Source organism: Bacidia gigantensis (assembly GCF_019456465.1).
Source record: "Bacidia gigantensis strain McMullin 20006 chromosome Unknown contig_295, whole genome shotgun sequence".
NCBI lineage: Eukaryota > Fungi > Ascomycota > Lecanoromycetes > Lecanorales > Ramalinaceae > Bacidia > Bacidia gigantensis.
Genome location: NW_025408608.1, coordinates 1,128,903 through 1,152,622, shown reverse-complemented (window position 1 = coordinate 1,152,622; position 23,720 = coordinate 1,128,903). Strand labels below are relative to the sequence as shown.

Sequence of the window (23,720 nt, the reverse complement as noted above, 5' to 3'; positions counted from 1 at the left end):
CATGACGAGGCCATTTATTAATGCTTGTCTATGTATTCACCGCTTCTCTATCAATCGCCCGATTGTCCACATTCTTACCAATGCATTATTTGCGGTAAATTCCATTCTCGGTCATCCTGCACCATGTCTTCTAGCCGTCCCAAAACAGCGACGGGTAGGTGGAACTGGTCACGCTTTGCGGGAGCACATGGAACAAATAGCGAGTATACATCGAGTGAAGATGGTGACCCACTGCCGAACATGAAGCATCCGCTAGTTCCAGCAGAGGAGGAACAACTTCCAAGAAAGCCATCCATTGTTGACCACACGAGTGGTGACCGGCGACCTTCAGGTGAACAGAGCTGTCCGAGAAAGACAGTTACGATTCATGATGGTGTGTGTGGTCGTAGACGCCGAATGCAAAATGCGTATGGTGCGTGAGACTAATTGAACGAGAAGATCCGACATCAGATGAGCAACAGCCGTCTGATCCAGCCAGAGATGGCTCAGCACAGAGATCTCTAGGCACCCGAGCAATTGCATCAGAATCATTAGAGCATTCCCTCGATGAGACCAACCAGGAACCTGCCCGAAGGGACAGCAGGTTTCTCGAGTTGACTGATGAACGTCAGACGATACCTACTATAAGTAGGCTATGTTCCTATTGCTTCAAAGAGACTGATATTGGACTGACCATACAATAGGTCTGGAGCTGATCACAGACCCCACGAAAGCGACACAGGAACCGGATCGTCCAGAGGTCCCTCCAATGGTACCGGTCATCAAGATTCAGAGGCCGAGCAGAGAGCCGTCCGGAGATGCAATAGAGGCTTCTCCCAATGACCTGTGCACATGTCCATCAAGCGACGTGCCTGACACGTATGTCACAGACATCAATGCTCCAGCGTCTGATCAAGTGCGCAGCGACGTCGCGCAGGCATTGGAGATCGCGGAGGAACATGATACCGAGCTCGTCGCCGTAATGCCTAAGTCGACAAATACTGGAACTAATCTGAGTATGAAGCCTGTTAGGATCAAAAAGCACAAGATGGCCTTGCGCAAATCTCGAAATGCGATTGCTAGGAAGACATTCCTCAAAGCCGGCTTAGGCAGACAATTAGCAATGCCGACAAAAGACGCACTGAGACGATTGGCTAGAGGCGAAGACGTAACCATCGCTGACATCAAAGTCATCGGTTGAGATCACTGTCCTCTGTGAAGTCTGGGCGTCCATAAATCGCTTCTCAGCCTCAGGTCCTTTGTTGAAGCTCGTTGTGTGGATTGATGAGTGCGGCCTCCATCGTGACAATGTAACCTAGTAGCCTTTGCCCTAGCCTAGAGTTCAACCAAAGTGCTCATTTCTCGAATAGCAGGGTCTTCTCCAGGTTTGATGCAAGGTTCAGCGTGATCATTGAGCCTTTGTCATGACTCGGAGCTATCGAGCTCCCTCAAAACGACCTCAACCTCGACTCTCGCTTGCCTCAACCCCTCATCATCTCCCTGCTGATGCTTCACTTTGACACCATAATGCAGCTCCAAAAGATCCCTTACTCGCCGGATATCTTTGTCTTGTTCCAATTCAGCTTCCGCTTTTTGCTGTCCCGATTTGTCCTTGTGCGCAGAAACGAGTGCAAGAGCCGCTGAGTAGTCCTAGCACATATGAGCTTCAAAAGCCCGAGTCTTATTGAGTTGATAGACTTACACAAACTCGCAACGACATCAGGTCTGATAGCATCGACGCAATCTGCATGGTCACAATCGATGAATGGTGCGCAAGAGCTCTGGTACCAGAAGGATCGCGTAGCACCCGTAGAGAACTAGTTTTGCGGCTCGGATTATTTCTAGCACGAATTTTATTGGTGGTATCAGACCTATTCCTGCAAACTAAAGCAGCTTCAGCCTTCTCTGGTTGTAATACGTATCCGAGCAGTCAATGACAGCTCGCAATATAGCAGTCAACTGCCGTAAGGTGGTTTGTATAGGGCGCAATTATGCGTATGCCGACCCTGCCCTCTCCCATGTCCAACATGAGCGCTGAATTTCCTTCCCGATCCAAATAGCTGATTAAATCAAGCGATCACATCAAAGAATTGAACAATGCTCGTCCTACCCGCCCTTTCTTCTTCCTCAAGCCCCCTTCATCCCTCCTATCTCCAAACGTTGGCCCGGTCCTGCGGCCAAATGGCACAAATCTACACTATGAGGTTGAATTAGCGCTTGTGATAGGGAGAGAACTTAGCAATTTCTCTGCTGCAGATGCATCGTCTGCGATTGATGCTATAGAAGGTTATGCACTTGCTATTGATATGACAGCCCGCAACATTCAGGATGAATGCAAAAAGAAAGGTCTGCCGTGGACCATTGCGAAGGGGTTTGATACGTTCTGTCCGATCTCCACTTTCATTCCTAAGGAGAGGATCAAGGATCCGCATGACGTCGAGCTGTTTTTGAATATCAACGGGAAGGTTAGGCAGCGGGACAGCTCAAGTCTTATGCTCTTTAGGATTCCTCGGCTTTTGAGTGAGATATCTGGCGTCATGAAGCTTGAGAAAGGCGACTTGGTGCTAACGGGCACGCCAAAGGGGGTTGGAGAAGTATTTGTTGGTGATGTCATCAGTGCCGGGGTTGAGGTGGACGGTTCTGAAATCAACGAGGGCAGGATAGAGGTAAAAGTGGAAGAGAGATCTGAAGGCTATATACACGGAGGGTAATGACCAAGCATATAACGAGTACTCCAACCAAGAACGCTATACATACAAAACGCAAGGACGCAGCGATCCTCCGAACCTCAATATTTAGACATCCAAGAAGACTGTACAAATATCCACCCCTCGCTCGAACGCAAGACCAGATCACAACACCGCCCCGATTTATGAGCCGGTCTGCATGTTAGCAACAAAATCTATCCTCAAATTCCGTGAAGAGCTTTGGACTTATTTCGTCGCTACTATTGCCTTGGACTGTCCACAGCAGCCCCTTCTTGTCGTAATGCTCCAGTAATGGTTCGCTCGTCTCGCCGAATTTCTTCAAGCGCGTTTTCCAAGTATCTTCATTGTCATCTTCCCGTCTGGTCAAAGGCTCACCAGTGATATCATCTTTGCCTTCTAATTTTGGTTTATTGAACCCAGTATTGTAGACTCTTCCACTGGGCGCGTGGACCCAACGGTCTGCAATGCGTCCAATTATGATGTTGATTGGGGTGATGAGTGACACCACGAGGTTGACCGGGATCAATGTATCAAGTCGAGATGCTTGTAGAGACGTTCGTGGAAACCCATCAAGAATGAATGAAGCTGACGGAGAGTCGGACGGTCTAGCAGGTTCTGAGTCGGAGACTGAAGATTCGGAGGAGACCCAGTCCTTCGCCTGGAGCTCGGAGAGGATGAGCTGGAGGATCATGTTGTCCGGAACCAGCGAACCCGACTTCATGTGAGATTGGGCTTCTTGTCCTGTGCATGAAGTCAATCATGGTTTCCAGACGGCTTCAAGCAGTTGAATGCATCAATCCCATGGGAGTCCATACCCAATGGCGACCGTTTGTTAACAGCATTTCTTAGCAAATCCCCAGAGCTAACGGCAGTAAGTTGAGGGAATCGCTTCATAAGGCGTTCCGCTTGGGTGCCCTTTCCTACTCCTGGGGCGCCAACAAGTATTACGCGGGCTGCCCGTTTCAATTGCGTCGTCCCAACATGGGTCATATTTATCGAGGAATAAATCGGGGCAATAGCAAGACGGATAGAACAACACGCAGATCAAGGGCATTGGGTATTTCCTAAAGCATGGTCGAAGCACAGGGCTTCAGTGCATGTTCAGGTCGCATAATGCAGGCCGATTCGACAAAATGGAGGTGGGACGCGAGTGATTAGACTGGGAGCGGGGTGGCTTGCGGAGCGGAGAACGCGGAGTGTGGACATATCACTTTCATTAGCGGCGGATCTAACATTCATTCCGCCGCCCCTGGATATTTGCCTGATGCTTGAGTTGCCATTCATCATCATCATCATCATCACCAATTCCGTATCTACAAACCAATAAGATCTGTCGCATCACATATACTGATGATCTGGTCCTTAGTGACTTTGGTTATAGCATCATTAAATTGATTTCCTTAATGTTGGTCGAGGCGTATCATTCCCTACCTCTGGAAAACCCTCCTCCCTCACGATGAGCGCGTCAGCAAGAGTAGCCCGAAATAGCTCTCCCCATCATGCCGTGAGAAGCGCTGGGAGTATGGAAAGATTTCCCTTCCGAGTAGCGAAGGCTGACTTAGTCTACAGTATTTCTTTACCCAAGGACAGGCTTTGCAGGATCTCCCATTCGCTCCGCCTACCTCCATCGCCATGCTAGGGGACTACCACCACATCTAAGAGCGCTTGCTATTCTTGTTCCACAGCGGCCATACTCTACGGAAACTTCTAGTAGCAGCGGTAGTGGTGCTGACCTTCCTCCGCCTGGTTTTGATGCAAATGCAGCGAAGAAGCCTTTGACTGCTGAGCAATCTAAAGGTTCTGCCGCCTCCAATATTTCTTCTGGAGTTGCAGCTTCCGTCAAAAACCAAACAAGCGCTGCGAAAGAGTCCGCCGATGTTACTGGAGTCCCCAAGACAAATGCCAACGAGGACAGGAGTTTGGATGAGCTCGCAGCTAACAAGGCGAAGCATGAAAAGGAGGTAGCGGAAACAGCAAAAGCCAAGACGAAGTTGACGCTGTGGCAAAAAGTAAAGCATGAGGCCCACCACTATTGGGACGGGACCAAATTGCTTGGTACAGAAGTAAAGATCAGCTTCAAGCTTGCTCTAAAAATGGCCGCCGGTTACGAGCTCACACGAAGAGAGGACAGACAATTGAGACGCACAGTGCAAGACCTGGGCCGTCTAGTACCATTCTCCGTTTTTGTGATCGTGCCATTCGCCGAATTACTTCTTCCAGTGGCTCTTAAAATCTTCCCAAACATGCTACCAAGCACATATGAGGGTCAGAAATCGAAGGACGCAAAAGCTAAAAGCTTGAGGTCAACGAGAACCCAAGTCAGTGACTTTCTTCGAGATACACTGAAAGAGACCGGCCTCCCAATCAGTGCAGTAAATGCGCAGAAGGAAGAGTTCACTACCTTCTTCAAGAAGATTCGCAGTACAGGCGAATCGCCAACACAAGCGGATGTAATCAAGGTCTGCAAGATCTTCAAGGATGATTTGACTCTGGACAACCTTTCGAGACCGCAGCTTGTTGGGATGACGAAATATATGAACCTGCACGCGTTTGGCACGGATCTGATGCTACGCTATCAGATTCGACATCGAATGCGCCAGATCAAACGAGACGATCGTGCAATTTCCTTTGAAGGTGTCGATAGCCTTTCAGTACCAGAACTTCAGATGGCTTGCGCATCAAGAGGCTTACATACGCACGGCTTAGGTCCAGCAAAGCTACGCGACGATCTTCAAATGTGGCTTGATCTACGACTAAAGTATGGCGTGCCTTCGACACTTCTTGTCTTGAGCAATGCTTTCATGTATGGACAGGGTAAAGACACCGAGATCACTTCTCAGATAGACGCACTGCAAGCCGTTCTCTCGTCAATACCTGAGGAATTATTCCACGAGATCGAGTTGGAGGTTCACAACGCCGAAGGCGCTGCGACTAATAAGCAGAGATTGGAGGTACTCAAGGAGCAACAGGAGCTCATTGAAGAAGAGAACGAGCAAAGCGAGGAAAACAAAGAGTCTGGAAAGACCGCGCCACAGGATAGAGACAATATTGACGAAGAAGACAAGAAAGCTAGTGTGAGAGCTCAAGAGGATGGCGAAGGGCAAAGGGATGAGGCTACAGATGCCGAGAAGGAATCAGCAAAAGCACAGGAGCAGGATGAAAGGCAGCCTTCGAAGGAGAAGGAGTAGCACGACATGACGACTCTCCTCATTTCGATAGACTTGATTGAGATATAAAGAACATCTCACGTTGTTTGGATGCATTGCGTAGGCATGTTCGGCAGCTATATAGACATTGACTATTGATGAAGCAAGTCGTATTATGAAATTGCTTATCTCACTTATCAATTTTCTCATATATTCAGACTCTTCCATTTTGCATCTGCACTGGAAAGGGGAAAAGCTTAGACACGACTGTTTCGGGAGCACGGCTTACCTCAGCCCCAATTGCACTCAACATCAACACCGCTCTTGAATCGCAAGCATTCAATCATTGCAAAGGACGAGAATAAGACATGTGTTCCATCAAATCGCCATAGCCTTCTTTACCTCCAGCTCAGCCCCCTTGTTGTCACGGCCAATCTCGCTTCAACGTTAACCATCAGAATGTCTGGCTTCATGCAGAACCAATATACGCCTCTGGGCAACTTCTCACATCTCTTTATGGACGTGATATCATCATTGACCAACTGCTTCTTCTGTTTTCCTAACTCGCCGCAATTGAAGATCAACAACCGAAGTTTCAAGCTACAACATCTGCTCGGCGAGGTAACTCATCCTTTCTCCTCGTACACCAAGCGCATTGCCCCTAATACCCTCCGAGCCGCCAACCACTCCGGTTTTCTAATCTGAATACTTGCAGGGCGGCTTCTCCTACGTCTACCTCGTTTCCGAAAGCTCCACCTCCGAGCTCTACGCCCTCAAAAAGATCCGCTGCCCCTTCGGCCAAGAATCCGTCTCCCTCGCCCTGAAAGAAGTAGAAGCATATGCGCTCTTCTCGCCGCACCCGCACATAATCCACGCAATCGATCATTCTGTCGTGTCCTCCTCAAACTCCAGCGGCGCGGACAAAACAGTCTATATCCTGCTCCCATACTACCGCCGGGGCAACCTCCAGGATGCCATCAACGCCAATCTCGTCAACCATACACACTTCCCGGAGCGGAGACTGATGGTGTTGTTCTTGGGGGTGGCGAGGGCGCTGAGGGCGATGCATCAGTATCGGGTCAAAGGCGCGCCGGGGGGTGAGGCAAGTCAGAGGAAGGCGAAGGAGCTGAGGAAGGAAGCGGAGGAGGAGGATGCAGATGCGAAGAGGAAGGCGCAGAAACGGAGGAAGAATACTCAAGGGATGGAGACTGATGGCGAAGATGCGAGTAAGCCGTTGATGGAGGGGGAGGTCACAAGGGCGCAGGAGGGAGTTGGGGAGGGCGAGCTGAGGCCTTATGCGCATAGGGATGTGAAGCCTGGTATGTCATTCACATTCCGGCCCAGTTCTATTCTACGACGGTCATTTGAATTTTGCCGGTGGATGACAGAGACTAACAAAAAGAGCGTACAGGCAACATCATGATCTCTGACTCTGGCACGACCCCCATTCTCATGGACTTAGGCTCGTTAGCACCCAGTCCCACAGCCATAACCTCCCGCAGTCTGGCCCTCCAAGTCCAGGACACGGCCGCCGAACACTCGACCATGCCCTACCGCGCGCCCGAGCTTTTCGACGTAAAGACGGGCACCATCATAGACACCAAAGTCGATGTCTGGTCATTCGGGTGCACGCTCTTCGCTTGTCTTGTGGGCAAGAGCCCGTTTGAGATGCGCAGTGATGAGACTGGCGGGAGTTTGAGTATTTGTGTATTGGGTGGCGATTGGAGATTTCCGGATGAGAGGAGGGGGAAAGGATAAAGGGAAGGGAAAGGGGCAGGCTAATGGGCAAGCAAATGGATCGGGAGAGGGCAAGAAGGAGGACGGAAAGATTGGTGAGCGTGTGAAGGAGGTGGTGAGATGTTGTTTGAAAGTTGAGCCGGCAGAGAGGCCGGATATTGATGAGTTGATACGCATGCTTGAGGATGTGATTGCCGACTCACCGGAAGATGATGGTGGCGAGCTGTAATGGAAATGTTCTCGAATTTCTGCTTTCTCCTCTAGCGTAGAGCGTTTGGCGTTGGAAAGGGACCAGAATTAGTGGCTTGAAAAAAGAGGTCTTGCAATTGAATGAAAATATGTAATTCATAAATGCCAAAGTTTATTCTCGACTTCGGATTGCTGCCTATGATGCCAATGATATAGTATGTCTAAGGATGTCCAAGAAGATGAAGCTCATTTTCAGCTCCCCAAGATGCCGCTTAATGTGCTCAGAAATGCCACATGTGTGCCGTCAAAAGCAGCCGTTTACCACATTACCCCCATCAAATCAAGTCTCTATAGATCCTTCGGAGCAAATCCGAGTTGCAAGGGACTATTCGAAAACACCACATATTGAGCCTTGAGGAAGACGTCGCCGAAGATGCTCAAGCCCAAGTCTCCTGAGGACTGAAGGCCTCCGAAGCACTGCCCCTCGGCAGAAGCAGGTGCATAGTTAAAAAAACTCCCTGGAACAACAGCGGCGTAGTCCTCGATCTGGAAGGTCAGGTCTGGGAGCGTAGCGTCACACGGGAAGATGTATCCTCCCTCACTCTGAGAATTCTCTGCACCATCGACGGCGGCGTAGTAAGCGGATACAACATCATCCTGCAAGAGCGCAAGACTGGTGCCTGTATCGGCGATGGAATTGATGTCCTCAGTGACCGTCTCACCGTCCCCAACTTTGTATCCTGACGTGGTGAAGCCCCTGTGAGACATCCGGAGTTAGCGGTCTTGATGGTAATTAAGGGCTATCTTAGGGATAGACTTACCAGAAGCCTTGAGAATCGTCAACCGGAGTGTAAGTAATCTCGCCAGTGTGTTTGCTGTCGTCTATGAAGCCAAAGTCGTATGTGCTAATCGCGATATCAGAGCAGGTTATCAAGGTAGATCGGGCACAAAAGACTCACCCTGCTTGGCCTTTCTTCAAATCGACAGCAAAAAGAGGCTCCGAGAGCGATGGGATAGCGTTGTCGAAGAACGTTTTCTGTTGATCTGGGGTGACTGTGTTGATCTTCGAGAAAGCGAGCCCAAGCAAGCCATCTCCCTCATTACTTGCGAAAGCTGCGCTGACAGTTTTGGCGAGCTCGACAGCTTGTGCGTTGACTGTGGTACCACCAATATCTACGCTATCCGTGTATACGTCACCGGAGGCGCTGGATCCGTCCCCGTAGGAGATCTTCCTGTAATGGTCATGTGGGTCAGCCTCGTCTCCTGAAAGCCATTTTCTCAATCCGTCTTACCAGGTCTCGCCAGTCAGTTTCTTGGCGGTCTTGCTTGGCGTGTAGATATTGTGGCCTTGCTGGTTGGTTGTTGAGAGCTCATTGGAGAAGACCCAGCTAGAGTAAAGCGTAAGCATTGACGGACGCTATTTGAAGATTCCAAAATGTGGCACTCACAGATCGCTCGATCCGGTATCGAAGTCCAGTTGCAAAGTCTCACCACCAATCGTGACAGGTGAAAGGTACGCCTGATCGAATTGTTCTGGGTTTGCTGCAACAGTGCCGTCGTCCTGAGCGGCGGCCTTGGCTGCAGCTTGTTTGACTGCTGGTGAAGGCGACAGGCCAACTCGACCGTACTTGCCAAGGGCTTCAGCCAAAGCGATAGGACCGGCGACCTTTCGTCCTTCTGGCCTTGCTTGCTTATCTTGGAAAACAGTAAACTTTTCACTCGGGGAGGCTCGTTTCTCCTCTGACAAAGGTGCAGCGACAGCTAGGCTTGTTAAGGCCAAGGAGGCCACGATCTGTTGAAAATGCATGATGAAGTAAGGGGGTTTGGATGGGTATGCAGCAAAGTAACTCAATGCCTGAACGAAGGAAAGCAGATAAGATAGAACGAAGGCTATGGACGATGCTGAACCGAAGAAGATGCTTCACATGAGTAGAAGGCTCCTTTATGTACTCATTGAGGGACTCCTTTTCAACTTCCCTTTACAGCATGTCATTGGTACTTGCCTACCTCGGTGGTGAAGGCCTCGAAATGAGCTGCGAAGCTGCCATCCTCTCCTATTATTTGCCCGAGACATATCAGGATTGATGCAACATTGGGAGTCGAGGATGCAGGCAGACAAGAGGTCGAGCAGCGAGTGGAGGTTGTGCGGTAGCTAGGCCATTCCGGAGCAATGCGTAGGTAGTGTAGGACAGAGTGGACCAGTCATCATGCATGCCGGTCGGTTGACAACCGGTCAGCTGCGAGCGTGCGATGATAAGGAGATTGAAGCGGGGGGCAAGAGAGGGCGATGGGCGGGGGGTGGCGAAGGGACAGCGGTTAAGCTTTTTCAGTACTTGAGAGCTTCCAGAAGCAGCTTGGCGGCAATCTGTTCATCTCCCGCATTCGATCAATCACAATCGGAATCGATCCGTCACCAGAGACAGTCTTGGCAGGTACCCGGTCCACGGACGGACAGCTGTCTAGCCTGTCCGAGCGCCCAGTGACATCGCCACCCTGATTGGTGCCCCGCCTGAAGGTTCTGCCTCCTCCACCGGCGATCGCTCCGACCCGGGAAACTCTGGTCGACGGCCAACATCCAACAATCACGGAGCTGATGAAAATAGCAATCGACCTGACTACTGTGGCCATCCTCGCATGACCGCCATGACCACAGGGCTTGCATTTGCCGTGCAAGCCGCAATGCTTGTCGACTATAAGCCTTTGGTACCTGCATATACGCGACTTGCCTTGTTCATGCACAAAGCAATCTAGTCATTCGCACTCCCGCCGGCTCCGCACTGTTGCCTTCCGAAGACCCTAGGCCTGATAGCACCAATCTTGCGCCGTCATAGAGGATCGCTCACACCCTCCTTTTCTCTCGCCTCGAAGATTGCCGGAGGAGCCCAATCCAGGCAGCTTAGAATGTATCCTCTTAGCAGCGCCGCCGAAGGTCGCACGTACTCGTCGCAGAGATACCATTGTGATATGGCGTGATTCGTAATTGAGCTTTACCGGCCTGATCAGCTCTCTGTTTCCTCTCGTGCGGCAAGTAGGGCGGTTTTCTGTCCACCACAGAGCGCTTGCCTGCTCTCGAAGTACTGTCCATGGCAAGGTAGTAATTGAATTGACTCGAGAAGCGCGCCAGCACATGGGTGAAGACCGATAGAGGCCCTCGCTTTATGCTTTGAAGCTTTAAGTCGTTAATGTCCACAACGAGAGATCTGTGGCAGATCCTGGTAATACCAGCTCCTTAATTCATGTTGCTGATTCCTGCTCGCAAAAAAGATTGCCTTCGAGGCCTGCTGACACCATCTCAGCCTTAGAGCTCTTGAAATACCCCAAGCATAGGCTGCGCCGAAGTCTTATACAAATGCAAAGAATGCGAAAACATGACTCAAGGCAGCCACACGCCAAAATCCAAGCAAAGCCCATAGAACGATGAGCAACATCAGCCGACATAGAACATCCATTTCTCCCTTGACCATCGACTTGTCAAAGCGAGATCTGCGGGTCTGCTTCGCCCAGCAGTGCAACCTGAACCTCAGAGAAGGCATATTCAACGAGTTCAGAAGTGGATCCCATCGCTTGACAGTCGCAAACCCCTCGAGGAGAATGTCGAATCTCGTTTCGAAAATTTGGATTTTGTTCGCCCAGTGCTTGGACAATCGTCCGTTGCCATCGTACGGATTGGATCGAATCCAATCTCTCCATTTTCGCACAATCGCAACCGCTCGCTGTTCGTCGATTTCAAACAGTTCTCCGAGCAAAGACTCCTTTCCCGACTTGTCCAGCCCCTTCTGGAACCTCTGTTCGTCATGCAAATCGTCTTTGATTATTGTTTCCAGCCGATTCAGGTGTTTTACTAGGCAGTAAGAATCTGTATCTGCTACAGTGAGTCGGCCCGGGAAATTCTTTTCTACTTCTTTCAATCGATTTTGCACTTTCCGCGTGGTAAGCCCAATCTTAACGTAGCCAGGATGGTCATCAATCTTGAAGACGTAGAGGTATCCTTCATCTGTTCGTGGTGACGCTGCACTTCGCTCAGGGACGCGCTCTTTCATTCGCTGGAAGATGGCGTGCGCAGTGCTTTCTGGTCCTCGTGGCGTACGCTTGTAAAGAACAAATTTCTCGGTTCCTAACATACCTGCAAGCTCATATGCAGCATCTGCAAGTTTCGGACTAGCGCAAGGGGGTAGCTCATGATTCGTTGGAGTTTGTAAAAGGGAGGCTGGAAGATTGAGATACGGATTCTGCCTTCCATAAAATTGGTTGACATCTGCGCCCATCTCTAGTCGGCGTCGATTGTCGACCTCACGAAGCGCCGAGCACGGGAGAGGATTCGCTCCGCTTGCCATATCTTGTTGTTGATGACTAAAGCCTTCTCCTGAGTCGTTCAGCGGATCATCTTCAGCTGCAATCATCGTGAAGGGGGCAGGTCTTCCCTCTTCATCGCCGTCTTCCAGCATTAGATGAGATGATGGGCGTCTCTGGATACTGTCTGCTTGGCGGCAACGATTGACTCCAAGGTCCTCAACATCGAGGCCATTTGCTTGTGGGCCGCTAATTCTATCTGCAGAAAGCTGTTGTGCGGGTTCATCTGTCAAATTGAGAGGTTGAATCGTGGAAACACGAGTAGAGGCGGGTGCAGAAGCTCGTCGATCCGAAGCAGTCCAGTCCTTGAATGATTGACGCGACGCCTCTGACCATCTGGGCTCGCTAAACAGTCTTCTTTGGTTTGGGTTTAACGACGGCCGAGGCTTTGAATGGGGGCTGACTGTCATTACTGTTTTCTGGTGAAGTATGGGCCTAGGTGAAGCCATGCCCCCAACCCTCTTGCTGTTGCGCGATTTCGGCGGGTCAGACTTAGTCGATGTGCAAAAAGGGCGATATAGCGACACCTGTTCGTGACTTGTTGGAGTGGTCTTTGCCATTTATCTGCTCGCTTGACGATGGTGTGTGGGAGTCCAGCAAATATGCCGGGCTTCTGGAAGGCAATCTGCTCTTCCGAATATGTCGAAGAGCCATTTTGTCGAAAGGTATTTATACAACTCAATGCTTCACACCATCAACTCGAGTGTGAATACAAGTCTGCCTTATCTGTGGCTTCCAAAAGAAGGCTGCAGCTTGACTACTCGTCAATCCCGAGCTCGCGTGCCAATCATAGCGCTTGCAAAAACAAGCCAAACCAAAAGGGTCCATAGCAAGAGGTTGCCATGAACGAAAGGCGACTTGTCAGCCAATCTAGCTGGAAGCCAGGCAGACACATTACTCTTGGGGGCTACGACCACGTAAAGACATGGGTCTAAGCCTCTGCACTAGCCTGTAACAGGGGGACACCGGGCTAAATATCCAATTCCAATTCCAATTCCAATTCCAATGAAATCAATGCAGGTGCATCCTTCGATGACGAGGTGCTCGTCTAGGCCCATGAAAGAAGTTCTTTTTTCTTTTTCTGGACTTGAACAAGGCTGAAACAACGCACTTCTCTAGGTTAAACCCCGAAGGATTGGGGCGATAGCCGGCGCTTCCATCCGAGTTCTGTTTTTGCAGCAGCCAGAGAGAAATACCATTGGTCGAACTGCTCAGAAAAAATCGTCTGGGAGCTCACGATATCAAACCCGAAGAAGCGATACTGATACCACAAGGCCGACGCTGCATGCTTCAGTATGCATTGAGCAGGAACGAAAGTTATTGAGCCTTTGATTATGTGCAAGATGTGAAAGTGCGGGCCAAGATGTTCACCTTCGGTAACAAAGTCACCATAGCAAATCGACAGCCAACCGTGAAGTCTCAGCCTACCAGGTGCATCGTAGCCGCCGTCTTCTCTGTCCCCGCTTACTTGCGACCTGCACTGTCACTCGCACGGTGAACCAAAAATTCGTCGCTCTCAGTATCAAGTATACCGCGCAAAACACTCATTGAAATTATATCCCTAGAGAAGCCTTTCCAAGTACCGTTCAACTTCTTCAAAGCTGGATCGTGGTCGGAAGTAGCGATGACGATTGTAGGCGATGTCTTCGCGTAAGAAGTCTTCGGCAGCGTATTCGAGATGCTGCTTGCCCCAGCCATGCTTGCGAGCTCCTTGAGATCCTTGAACCCGTTCCCGACTTCCTTTTTAACCGCTGGCGTAAAGACAATGTCATAGCCATCCATTGCTCTTACTCCCTCCCTACCACGTTTCACGGCTTCTTTGAGATTGACGCCCCACTCGACTTCTCTAAGTGGATCCGCGGCCTGGTATGCAGCCATATCTAATAATCGCCCGGCTTTGGCGCTCTCCGTAGCCCATGCATCATGGATAATCTGCTTCCCTAGTTGGATCGCCATCAGCATCTTGGCTGTTTTCTTAATCTCACCCTTGCCCACGATCAGTGCGGTGCATTCCTGAACCGAAGTTGATATTCTGACCTTTTGTTTATTCAGGAATTTCCGAAAATTTGATGACTCGCCAACAGCGCTGGTGCTTGCAAAAACAACACATGTTTCTCCTCCCTTCGAAGCAACTGGCGTTCCACCAGGAGCCTTGGCCCGAGAGCTTCGGCGAGCACTCGCGAACGAGGTGACACTTGGTTCTGGCAAGGTTTGCCCTCCTTTGGAAAGCTCAGGGGTACTGGAAGGTAGATGCCGGTCTTCACTGCCCGTTATTCGCCGTTTCTTTACAGCTGAATCATCTTGTTGCTTAGCTTCTGCATGATTTCTATTGACGAAAATAGACCCTTTCAGACTGTCTTGGGTGTCCTGGGACTCGAAAGCTGCCCGAGACAATGTTCTCTTGGTTGGTGTTGGACGCTGCTGTTGCGGCTCTAGTAGGAGATCACGATCTTCTTGCCTCACATTGGTGGACATTCCGTCCTCATCTTCCTGTAGAGTTATTGCTCGAAGATCTCTTGGCCCAAAGACACTCGGGTGAGCCAACAATTTGGTGCCTGACATTGCATTCGGACTTCTCTCGGTAAGTATGCAGTCTGAATGGTCGGGCGTCTCACAGGAAGGGTTGGAACCTGGACCATCGTCAAAAATAGCAGGCTCCATCTGTTGAGGTGTCTTTGAAGACATGATGTTCTCTGTGTCCTCTAATCCTCCATCAAAGTGCTGCGGCTGGCTGATGTGGTCAACATCGCTATCGTACCACGATACTATGTAAGGTGAAGTGATGAGAGGCAGATCCGCATGCTCCTTGGGCACAATTGTGAGGGCCATATCTGCCAACCATATCGACTGACCTGGGTGTAGTTGGCACATTGCGCGTCCTCCATCGACGTTAACGGCGAGTTTTGCCCTTCCAGCAGAGCTGAAGGACTGTACATGAATATTGTCAGAAAGCGGCTGCACGAAAACGCAGCCTCTGTCAGTGTCTAAACTTCGTGAGTTGAGAAGTATTAATAAAGAGGATCAAAATGAGCGTACGTAAAACAGCCGAAGCGTTCCCCCAAGAGCCTTTTTTTAGTCCAATCTTGTTTAGATTCTGCCCCTTCTCAATGAACATGCTATACGAAAGTGAATGCTCATCTAGACTAATAGGGAAAAGAAGGCCGCTCTGTTGCACGCCGTGATGATGCTGCCTCAGCACCACATCTTTCTCCATGCTCAAAGCCATCGTATGTCTGTCAATTTGATAGACGGTGATTTCTGTAGATCGGATGGTTGAAGAATAAAGTTCATGTGAGACGGCTCCGGGCGCAACACGGAAGGCACACCAGCATTACCTGCGGTAGGTACCTTACACCTCAGTCCGCACCGGCCAACACTGGCAAATAAGCTAGCAACACTGAAGTCTCGACTCAGAGCTCAAAATGGTCATTCAGCCAATGCGAGATTACAACTTTGCCTTCATCAAAACTCTTTCGATTGCTCCTGAAAATGATCGCAGCATGGCTGTGCCTGTTGTTATGTATGAAGACGCGGAACTTGGTGAAGCCGACCTCGTCCAGGTTTCTGATCATTTCGAACTGCTCTGGAGAAAGGGCTAGATCAGGGATGCGTTTGGATTGGTCGCTATTTACGCCATGGGGCAGGTTCGGCTTAGCTACGGAGCCGTTTGAGAAGGATTCGGAGCGTGAAAGCAGAGCTCCTTGCCTAGAGTTTACTCTTTCAAGCGCGTCCGTAACGGCCTCTTTCGCGTTCTCGATGACGAACGGGATACGGTAGTTTCCAAACCCAATCCCTGCTTTACCCTCTTCATGAAGCCGAATGCGCCGCTGACTTCTGATAGACTGGATACCAGAATTCACAAAGAACGCAACTGACCCTATGGGTATTAGGACGGTGAGGAGCGCATATAGTGGGATCTGGGGTAACATTGTCTGCGTGCTTGAGACCACTCGGGTGACCAGTGGTGCCTGATCTGTCTCAGGTAACACTGTTATAGGGTTTTCTGGGTCTAGAATATTAGGCTCGTAATCTGGCAGGTAGTTCAAGGAAATGCTTTCAAGGTTTTGAAATGGGTCTTTTCCGGTGATGCAGGTCGTATAATAAGGTGCACTACGGTCATTGACGCAGTTGGCATAGAGCACCCGCTTTCGAAACAGACGAAGGGCTTGGATGAACTAGGCGGAACGGAAATTAGCAATGCTTTTCTAGGCGGGGAAAAACAGCATTGAAACATGTCTCCGCAGTGACTACTCCTAACATCATGCCTTCAAGCTCGACCTGATGTTTGTTGGGTGGCTTGGCTCGGAGAACGCAACTTACGATGGTGCTTGGGTCGGCGAGTAGCGCAACAAGCGATTTATCAGAGTTCCGGAAAGTATCTATTGTGAATAATTGCCTGCCAGAAGCACTGAGTGTACTAGATCCTAGTAGGTTCCATAATCGCGAATGATAGCCTAGGATTGGTGTCCGGACGCCCAAATGAGGTGTTGCAAAGGTTGTAAAGTTCACAGGTTCAATTCTGTCAAAATAGCTCTTTGTGTATAAGAGGCCTATCACATAGCGAGCGACAAGGCCTCCAAGCGAATACCCAACGACACTGAGTCTTTTGATGGAATTGCCTTCGGTTTCGAGATGCTTTATGTACTCTTCGATCTCTTGAGTAATCCTCTCGGCGCCCAAGTCGATGCCGTCGTAGGTGAATGAGTCCTGATTGGCCTTTGGCACAAGTATGTGGAGCTTGTGTTCCGAGTGCTTTGCGCGCAAAGCCTGTGCAAGGAAAGATAGGTGTTTTGGATTGCCCCATAATCTATAATCATAAACACAGGCCGGGGTCTAGGATAGATGACGCGTAGATACCCGTGAATTAGAATACATAAATGCTGGGCTCGCGCCTCTCCTTCGTTGCTAGTGGCGGTGTTGTCACCCATGGTCTTGCTGTTGCCTCCTTTGAATGCGTTCCGTGCAGGGGCGCTGGTAGAGTGGTGAATAAGTAAAGGGAAGGCGTCAATGTCGAGTGCTGACGCCCGATATTTCCGAGATGGGAATTGCAGTTCCAGCAGCGGATCAAAGCTTATATTCTAAGGTGCGGTACCCCGGGACGGAGAAGCCGAGCCCGGCAAGTCAATCTAGCCAAGCTTACAAGATAACAAGTAAGGTGAGGCAAATACCATTCTTAGTGGCTGATCACAAAGCAATTAACGCCCCTCGGCCTAAATCATTCTCGCCTTAAATCTTCCCCTTCAGTATTTGGTCAAACAATCCTTGATTATCATGACCAGGTCACAGACAGCGTTCAGTACAGCCATTAAGTGGAATCCATCATACAAGAACCCAGGGTCGGGGCGAAAACCTCGACAGCATACCAAATGATATTACCGACGGCTCATGCCCGCTAATTATGATGATGATCACCCTGCATTGCTATTACAAGTACTCTCTCTATCACCTTCGACAGTCAGCTGTAACACGCTTCTGACTTAAATGCCCAACCTTCGTTGCTTGGTAGATATTTTCTTCATCATCATGTTTACCGCGATCGGCTTGTTCAAGGACGTCAGCTGTCCAGAGCAGTCTCGATGTAATTTACCGAATTGTATCTTCGCACACGATGTTCTTCCCAAGAACACAACGAGCAATAAATCCGCCAGAACCGATTTAGTAGATGACGATAGCTCCAACGATTATTCGAATGAGCCCAGAAAAAGACGGCGTCTGAACGATCGAACACTCTCCCAATCGCCAGAGAACCACGACAATGTACTTTCAAAAACCACGCCACCTTCACCAGGTACTACTGCTCGTCCCATCTCTCCACCACCTCTGCGACGGGCTGGATCAGAACAAAACAAAGTTTCAAATTGGCACGTAAACCAGGCCTCGCAAAAACTTAAGCCAAGCACTTTGATAAAAATACAAGTATCTCTCAACCCGCGAATTTTGGCTAGCCCACCTGCAACACATACTTTCAGGATGCAGTTGATTAAGCTGCTGCACGAGCAAATGCACCGACTGAATGAGGAAGTCAAGCAAAGTGATTATCTAACACAGGCAGGTATAGCCTTGACAGGTGATATGCTGATTTTGAAGGCACTTGAGGAAGAAGAGTCGATAGCAAAGGGTAATTCAACAGTTTATGCAAATGTAGTGAAGCTAAGAATTGGGAAACTCAAAAAAATGAAGCTCGCGGATTGGAAGGAAGAGAGGCTGGCTGAAATTTCCAAAAAACCCAGCTCAAAAGCCGCCTCTCAACCAAAATCAAGTCGGAAAGAAATCGTGACAGGTTTGACATCCATTCAGGAAGTTTCATTGTTGTCGCGGCTTCTTGCTAAGCAAGCAGGCCTCGAAAAGTATGGATATGTAAACAAAAAGATTCCCCAGACTGATTTGGAGCGGGCCCGTAATGGACTCGACTCTGCGCACGGCTGGGAGCAATGTGAGAGATGTAAAACGCGTTTCCAGGTATTCCCCGGTAGGCGACAAGAAGATGGTGCCCTAACGTCAGGTGGCACATGCACCTATCATCCGGCGAAACCAAGAAGGCCGATTGCGATTGACAAGGCTGACAAAATTTCTAAAGACTTAGCATATGCTTGTTGCAAAGAAAGCATTGGAACTTCCGTAGGATGCACCAAGGCCTCATCACATGTCTTCAAAGTCTCCGACCCTAGTCGCTTAGACCTTGTGATGCCATTCACAGAAACACCAGAGAACCCAAACGTAGCGCTTAAACACCCCGCAATCTGTTTTGATTGCGAAATGGGCTACACTACTATGGGACTCGAGCTCATACGCCTGACAGCCACAGACTGGCCAAGTGGCAGTGAAGTCCTCGATGTTCTAGTTCGCCCAATTGGTGAAGTACTAGATCTCAACTCACAGTTCTCGGGAGTATGGCCAAAAGACTTTGCAGAAGCTTTGCCTTATGACAGCAAGCCCAGTGTTGACACTGTGAGCGGAGCCAAGGGAGATGTTCAAACTGTGGGTCTTCCCATAGTAGATTCGCCTTACGTAGCTCGTGAGCTACTCTTCTCTCATCTCAGCCCGTCTACGCCTCTGATGGGCCACGCGCTCGATAATGATCTCAATACGACAAGAATAATCCATGACTCAATCGTTGATACGGTCCTACTCTATCCACATCCGAAGGGCCTGCCAGTACGCTTCGGTCTGAAAATGCTGATGAAGAGACACCTTGATTGTGATATTCAGATGGGTGATGGGGCGGCAGGACACGACTCAAAAGAGGACGCGAGAGCCGCAGGCGAGCTGATCAGATGGAAGGTCAAGGAGACTTGGGAGAAGATGGGAAGGGAGGGCTGGACAATCGAAAACGACAATTTTCTGCCACCGCTGACACGTGCTGAAGCGATGCGGAAAGATATTGAAGAAGTCAAGAGTAGAGCATTGACTTCGTAACTTGCAGGCGACGGTATTCAAATTCATGACCAAATCTTCTTCACACAAAGCCTACGGGGAATTTTTGTTGTCGGTTTCCTACATCATGCCCCTGTCTTTATACCTCGAGCGCACGAGTCATTGTTCAAGGTCTATGTTGTTCCATATTGATATACCCAGTACCATTTAGCAGTTGAGTGCAATGCCCACAATATATATTCTGATTGCACGTCATGGTCATGATGCAAAGCAACGAGCCAGTGCGGCAATCGCAGCATCAATGTCCGGTTAGAGACGAATGAGATGTTATGTAAAATGTCCGTCCTAGCATGTGAGGTGCCCACATCTTGTCTCACATTCTTTGTTCTCTTGATTTTGCTACATTAATAGGCGCTAGCGCTCTCGTTCTGCCTGCCAACACCACAGCAACCTCATCTAGTAACCACACCCCTTGTTGTCGAAAAGATATAACGATCTAGAGATGGGGTAGCCATTCGATGGCGACTGCAAGACCGCGAGTGAGGTCAATATATCTCATCGCTTTCATGACTTGAGTCTCCAAGTTTCTGAGTAGGCTTATAATATAGATCTCCAGTACGAACCTATTTTAATACCTCAATCTCGATCACTTACGCAGGATTAACGAGCACTACTTCAATTTTCAATGATTCTAGGCACAATTCTTGTCCATGTGAAGTTAGTGACACGAATCTCGGTCTCTTTATCTAATTACGACGATAAGCAAAGGTTACGAGCCTTTGTCTGTACCCATACGTGGCTTGTGGGAAGAGATCCGCTACCAAACCGCTGAAAGGCAGGTACCTGAAATTGACGGTGCCCAGTATTTTGATAGCTATCATAGTAATCTTTGGTCCAAGGTGAAAATATTTGGCAATTCAGGGCTCAGATGGCTATCCAGAAATGAGAGCTCTGAGAGAGTATATCCTGCTTTAATTGTAAACTTAAATATACGATACAACATTCGACTGACTTCGCATGCATGAGACATGCTCTTCAAGCATGTTGTCACATTTTGTAATACGAAATTGCCCTTGAGGAGCCCTGGGGTCTAAATAACAAGGACCACCTTGAGGCAGGGTCTACTTTCATGGACAGAGTCGAGGGTTCAGGCGGTGGAGTTTTTCTTCTAGCGATTCGTTTCAGGAAGCCCCAACAAAAGAAAGGTTGACATTCCCAGCAATCATCAACATTTATGATTGCTGGGAATGTCAACCTTCGCGCAGAACAGTCTGCCCTCTGTTTCCCTCCGAATTTTGGCAATACGAAGAGCGCGTTCTTCGATTTTTTTGGGAGATGACCATCTTGGTAATATGAGCAATACTCAAGCCATGAAGGAGGAAAATAGGCAAGATACAAAAGGTAGCAGGAAACGTTGGCGCATTGACTTCTTCGCTGCAAGGTGAAGACAGGGCATATGCTTTCTTTGTAACGTTATAATTTGTCATTATTTGGACTTTCAAAGGATAAGGTATAGCGCCTCCACTCCAAGGGTCTTGAATACCTAGATTACATGTCCTTCAGCGCAATTGGCATGAACCTCAAGGTTGGAAGACTGCGAGAAGAGCATTCAACAGACAGCCAAAGCCAACGCTTCGCATACACCAAGACAATCACGGAAGATGCCTAGCAGAAGTTCAAGATGAAGGATTGCATACTTGAGATGCTTCAATATGGTCACCTATAGAGCATATCATGGGGCTTCTTTTCATTCAGCTACAGTCATGCCAAATAGATGTTGATAAGTAGAACTTTGATGTGTGTGCGGTGGACGGGGCAAGGCAATTGAAAGGTGGCGGCTCAATGAGGACTCTTGAAGCGGGATGGACTGATATGATGTCATTGCCAGAGAATCATATACGTCGTCCGTCTGGTATGTCATGATTGAATGACTTGATTTTACAAATGTGACCCTTACACGCGAATCGCGACTTTTGCGACCCTGGACTCCTGGAGCGTCAATCCGACAGTTGACGCTAGCACCTCAACTCCGAAGCATCCGAGGCCGTCGTTTGCAGACAAGAACTCACCTTGCGTACACCATAAATCATACATCATCGTTTCTTATGTCCTACCTGAGATAGACCGCTATCCTTACAGTTCCACGTAACACGTGTCGCCCTTTCCTTTAGGCCCCTCCCCCGCCTGTCATCACCAGCCCATCATGGCGGAGACACTCATTCACCCCTCCGATCCTGGGAACCTTGGGTATGTCGTCTTTCTCCGTTCTGTCTGTGTCTTCGTGAAATATTTATATCAAAAACACGTCCGGAGCACCTCACCAGCATCAATTGCCTCAGGTGGGCTGTTGTGTTCATGGAATACCCTGCAACATTGTGCCCAGACGAAGACATGGAGAGGCACAGAGACTTTCGCGCTCGTGATACCTCAAAGTAAGCGTTCCGAAGCCTTAGAACTTTGCTGATCATTACTTTCAATTACTAGAACTATTGAGCTGAAGGAAAATACTATCATTGTCGTGCTTGGAGCTTCTGGCGATCTCGCCAAAAAGAAGACCGTGAGTCGTGCATCTTGAAGTATGCACCCACCCGTGCCAGGCTTATTCGTTATCGCAGTTCCCCGCCCTTTATGGCTTGGTAAGGCACATCTCGTCGAAAATGCAAGGTGCAGATCGAACTGATGAATCTTAGCAACGCAATCGCTTCCTTCCGAGGGATATCCGCATCGTCGGCTACGCGCGGACGAAGATGGACCACGAAGAGTATCTCAAGCGAGTCAAGTCACACATCAAGACGCCCTCAAAAGAGATGGAGGAACAGCTAGAGGAGTTCTGCAAGCTTTGCTCGTATGTCTCCGGTCAGTACGATGAAGACGACTCCTTCAAAGCCCTGAACAAACACCTGGAAGAATTGGAGAATGGTCGAAAGCAACAAAATCGTGTCTTCTACATGGCGCTTCCGCCCAGTGTCTTCATCACAGTCTCTCAACACATCAAGCGAAATTGCTACCCCAAGAATGGGATCTCCAGGATCGTGGTGGAAAAACCATTCGGAAAAGACCTCGGCAGTTCTAGAGAGTTGCAGAAAGCTTTAGAGCCTGATTGGAAGGAGGAAGAGATCTTCCGCATCGATCACTATCTAGGGAAGGAGATGGTGAAGAACATTCTCATCCTGCGATTTGGCAATGAATTCTTCGGCGCAACCTGGAACCGCAACCATATAGACAATGTCCAAATTTCTTTCAAAGAGCCTTTCGGCACAGAGGGAAGGGGTGGCTACTTCGATGAATTCGGTATTGTTCGAGACGTCATGCAGAACCATCTACTTCAGATCTTGACTCTACTCGCAATGGAGCGACCGATCTCCTTTTCACCAGAAGATGTACGTGATGAAAAGGTTCGAGTCTTGCGTGGCATCCCCAATATCGAGCCCAAGAACGTCATCATCGGACAATACGGCAAGTCACTAGACCGCAGTAAACCGGGCTACAAAGAAGATGATACAGTACCAAAGGACTCGAGATGCCCCACTTTTTGCGCTATGGTGGCATACATCAAAAACGAGAGATGGGACGGAGTGCCATTTATACTCAAGGCAGGTAAAGCGCTTAATGAACAGAAGACTGAAATTCGTATTCAATTCAAAGATGTCACTTCAGGCATTTTCAAAGACATTCCTCGCAACGAGCTTGTTATCCGGGTGCAGCCCAACGAGTCCGTTTACATAAAGATGAATTCGAAACTCCCGGGTTTGAGCATGCAGACTGTTTCGACCGAGCTGGATTTGACTTACCGCCGGCGGTTCTCAGACTTGAAGATCCCAGAAGCTTACGAGTCGCTAATACTTGACGCGCTGAAAGGAGATCATTCAAACTTCGTCCGAGACGATGAGCTTGATGCTAGTTGGCGGATCTTCTCACCTCTTCTACATTACCTCGACAGCAGCACTGATATTGTACCTATGGAGTATCCCTATGGTGAGCATTTCGAGAAAATATCTATCCATCTTCCGACTGACGCAATGCAGGCTCTCGCGGTCCCGCTGTCCTCGACGACTTCACGTCGTCGTACGGGTATAAATTCAGCGATCCGACTGGCTATCAATGGGGAAGCAATCCTAACCCAGACGCTACTAACAAGCTCTAAAGCTCACCACATTCTGGGAAACGGTCATGATTATGGACGGCATCTTGACGAATAAACCAGCGCTGTAAAGGACGGTCACCGTGTGGCACTGAG

General features: G+C 49.2%; 11 protein-coding genes across 11 annotated transcripts; 6 read left to right on the top strand and 5 right to left on the bottom strand.

Moving 5' to 3' along the window:
• Positions 1 to 123: 123 nt before the first annotated feature.
• Positions 124 to 1,180, top strand: KY384_008364 (uncharacterized protein; the record flags this gene model as incomplete). Its single annotated transcript, XM_044816853.1, has 3 exons — positions 124 to 373; positions 439 to 627; positions 684 to 1,180. 3 exons carry the CDS (start codon positions 124 to 126, stop codon positions 1,178 to 1,180), a joined length of 936 nt encoding a protein of 311 aa, XP_044666218.1.
• A 221-nt stretch (positions 1,181 to 1,401) lies between these two features.
• Positions 1,402 to 1,729, bottom strand: KY384_008363 (uncharacterized protein; the record flags this gene model as incomplete). The annotated part of the gene is made up of 2 exons (XM_044816852.1): positions 1,402 to 1,629; positions 1,682 to 1,729. 2 exons carry the CDS (start codon positions 1,727 to 1,729, stop codon positions 1,402 to 1,404), a joined length of 276 nt encoding a protein of 91 aa, XP_044666217.1.
• A 241-nt stretch (positions 1,730 to 1,970) lies between these two features.
• On the top strand, positions 1,971 to 2,690 carry KY384_008362 (uncharacterized protein; the record flags this gene model as incomplete). The annotated part of the gene is made up of 2 exons (XM_044816851.1): positions 1,971 to 1,999; positions 2,054 to 2,690. 2 exons carry the CDS (start codon positions 1,971 to 1,973, stop codon positions 2,688 to 2,690), a joined length of 666 nt encoding a protein of 221 aa, XP_044666216.1.
• Positions 2,691 to 2,868: 178 nt separating this feature from the next.
• On the bottom strand, positions 2,869 to 3,677 carry KY384_008361 (uncharacterized protein; the record flags this gene model as incomplete). Its single annotated transcript, XM_044816850.1, has 2 exons — positions 2,869 to 3,428; positions 3,503 to 3,677. The coding sequence occupies 2 exons, from the start codon at positions 3,675 to 3,677 to the stop codon at positions 2,869 to 2,871; spliced, it is 735 nt and encodes a 244-aa protein (XP_044666215.1).
• Positions 3,678 to 4,143: 466 nt separating this feature from the next.
• Positions 4,144 to 5,875, top strand: KY384_008360 (uncharacterized protein; the record flags this gene model as incomplete). Its single annotated transcript, XM_044816849.1, has 2 exons — positions 4,144 to 4,207; positions 4,278 to 5,875. The coding sequence occupies 2 exons, from the start codon at positions 4,144 to 4,146 to the stop codon at positions 5,873 to 5,875; spliced, it is 1,662 nt and encodes a 553-aa protein (XP_044666214.1).
• A 417-nt stretch (positions 5,876 to 6,292) lies between these two features.
• On the top strand, positions 6,293 to 7,799 carry KY384_008359 (uncharacterized protein; the record flags this gene model as incomplete). Its single annotated transcript, XM_044816848.1, has 4 exons — positions 6,293 to 6,454; positions 6,549 to 7,152; positions 7,245 to 7,526; positions 7,561 to 7,799. The coding sequence occupies 4 exons, from the start codon at positions 6,293 to 6,295 to the stop codon at positions 7,797 to 7,799; spliced, it is 1,287 nt and encodes a 428-aa protein (XP_044666213.1).
• A 308-nt stretch (positions 7,800 to 8,107) lies between these two features.
• On the bottom strand, positions 8,108 to 9,566 carry KY384_008358 (uncharacterized protein; the record flags this gene model as incomplete). Its single annotated transcript, XM_044816847.1, has 4 exons — positions 8,108 to 8,516; positions 8,581 to 8,664; positions 8,719 to 8,991; positions 9,208 to 9,566. The coding sequence occupies 4 exons, from the start codon at positions 9,564 to 9,566 to the stop codon at positions 8,108 to 8,110; spliced, it is 1,125 nt and encodes a 374-aa protein (XP_044666212.1).
• Positions 9,567 to 11,100: 1,534 nt separating this feature from the next.
• On the bottom strand, positions 11,101 to 12,763 carry KY384_008357 (uncharacterized protein; the record flags this gene model as incomplete). The annotated part of the gene is made up of 2 exons (XM_044816846.1): positions 11,101 to 12,437; positions 12,637 to 12,763. 2 exons carry the CDS (start codon positions 12,761 to 12,763, stop codon positions 11,101 to 11,103), a joined length of 1,464 nt encoding a protein of 487 aa, XP_044666211.1.
• An 810-nt stretch (positions 12,764 to 13,573) lies between these two features.
• KY384_008356 (uncharacterized protein) lies at positions 13,574 to 17,037 on the bottom strand (the record flags this gene model as incomplete). Its single annotated transcript, XM_044816845.1, has 4 exons — positions 13,574 to 15,064; positions 15,640 to 16,284; positions 16,430 to 16,916; positions 16,967 to 17,037. The coding sequence occupies 4 exons, from the start codon at positions 17,035 to 17,037 to the stop codon at positions 13,574 to 13,576; spliced, it is 2,694 nt and encodes an 897-aa protein (XP_044666210.1).
• A 595-nt stretch (positions 17,038 to 17,632) lies between these two features.
• KY384_008355 (uncharacterized protein) lies at positions 17,633 to 19,525 on the top strand (the record flags this gene model as incomplete). The annotated part of the gene is made up of 1 exon (XM_044816844.1): positions 17,633 to 19,525. The coding sequence occupies one exon, from the start codon at positions 17,633 to 17,635 to the stop codon at positions 19,523 to 19,525; it is 1,893 nt and encodes a 630-aa protein (XP_044666209.1).
• A 2,161-nt stretch (positions 19,526 to 21,686) lies between these two features.
• KY384_008354 (uncharacterized protein) lies at positions 21,687 to 23,627 on the top strand (the record flags this gene model as incomplete). Its single annotated transcript, XM_044816843.1, has 6 exons — positions 21,687 to 21,730; positions 21,823 to 21,915; positions 21,968 to 22,040; positions 22,099 to 22,119; positions 22,174 to 23,458; positions 23,509 to 23,627. The coding sequence occupies 6 exons, from the start codon at positions 21,687 to 21,689 to the stop codon at positions 23,625 to 23,627; spliced, it is 1,635 nt and encodes a 544-aa protein (XP_044666208.1).
• Positions 23,628 to 23,720: the final 93 nt, after the last annotated feature.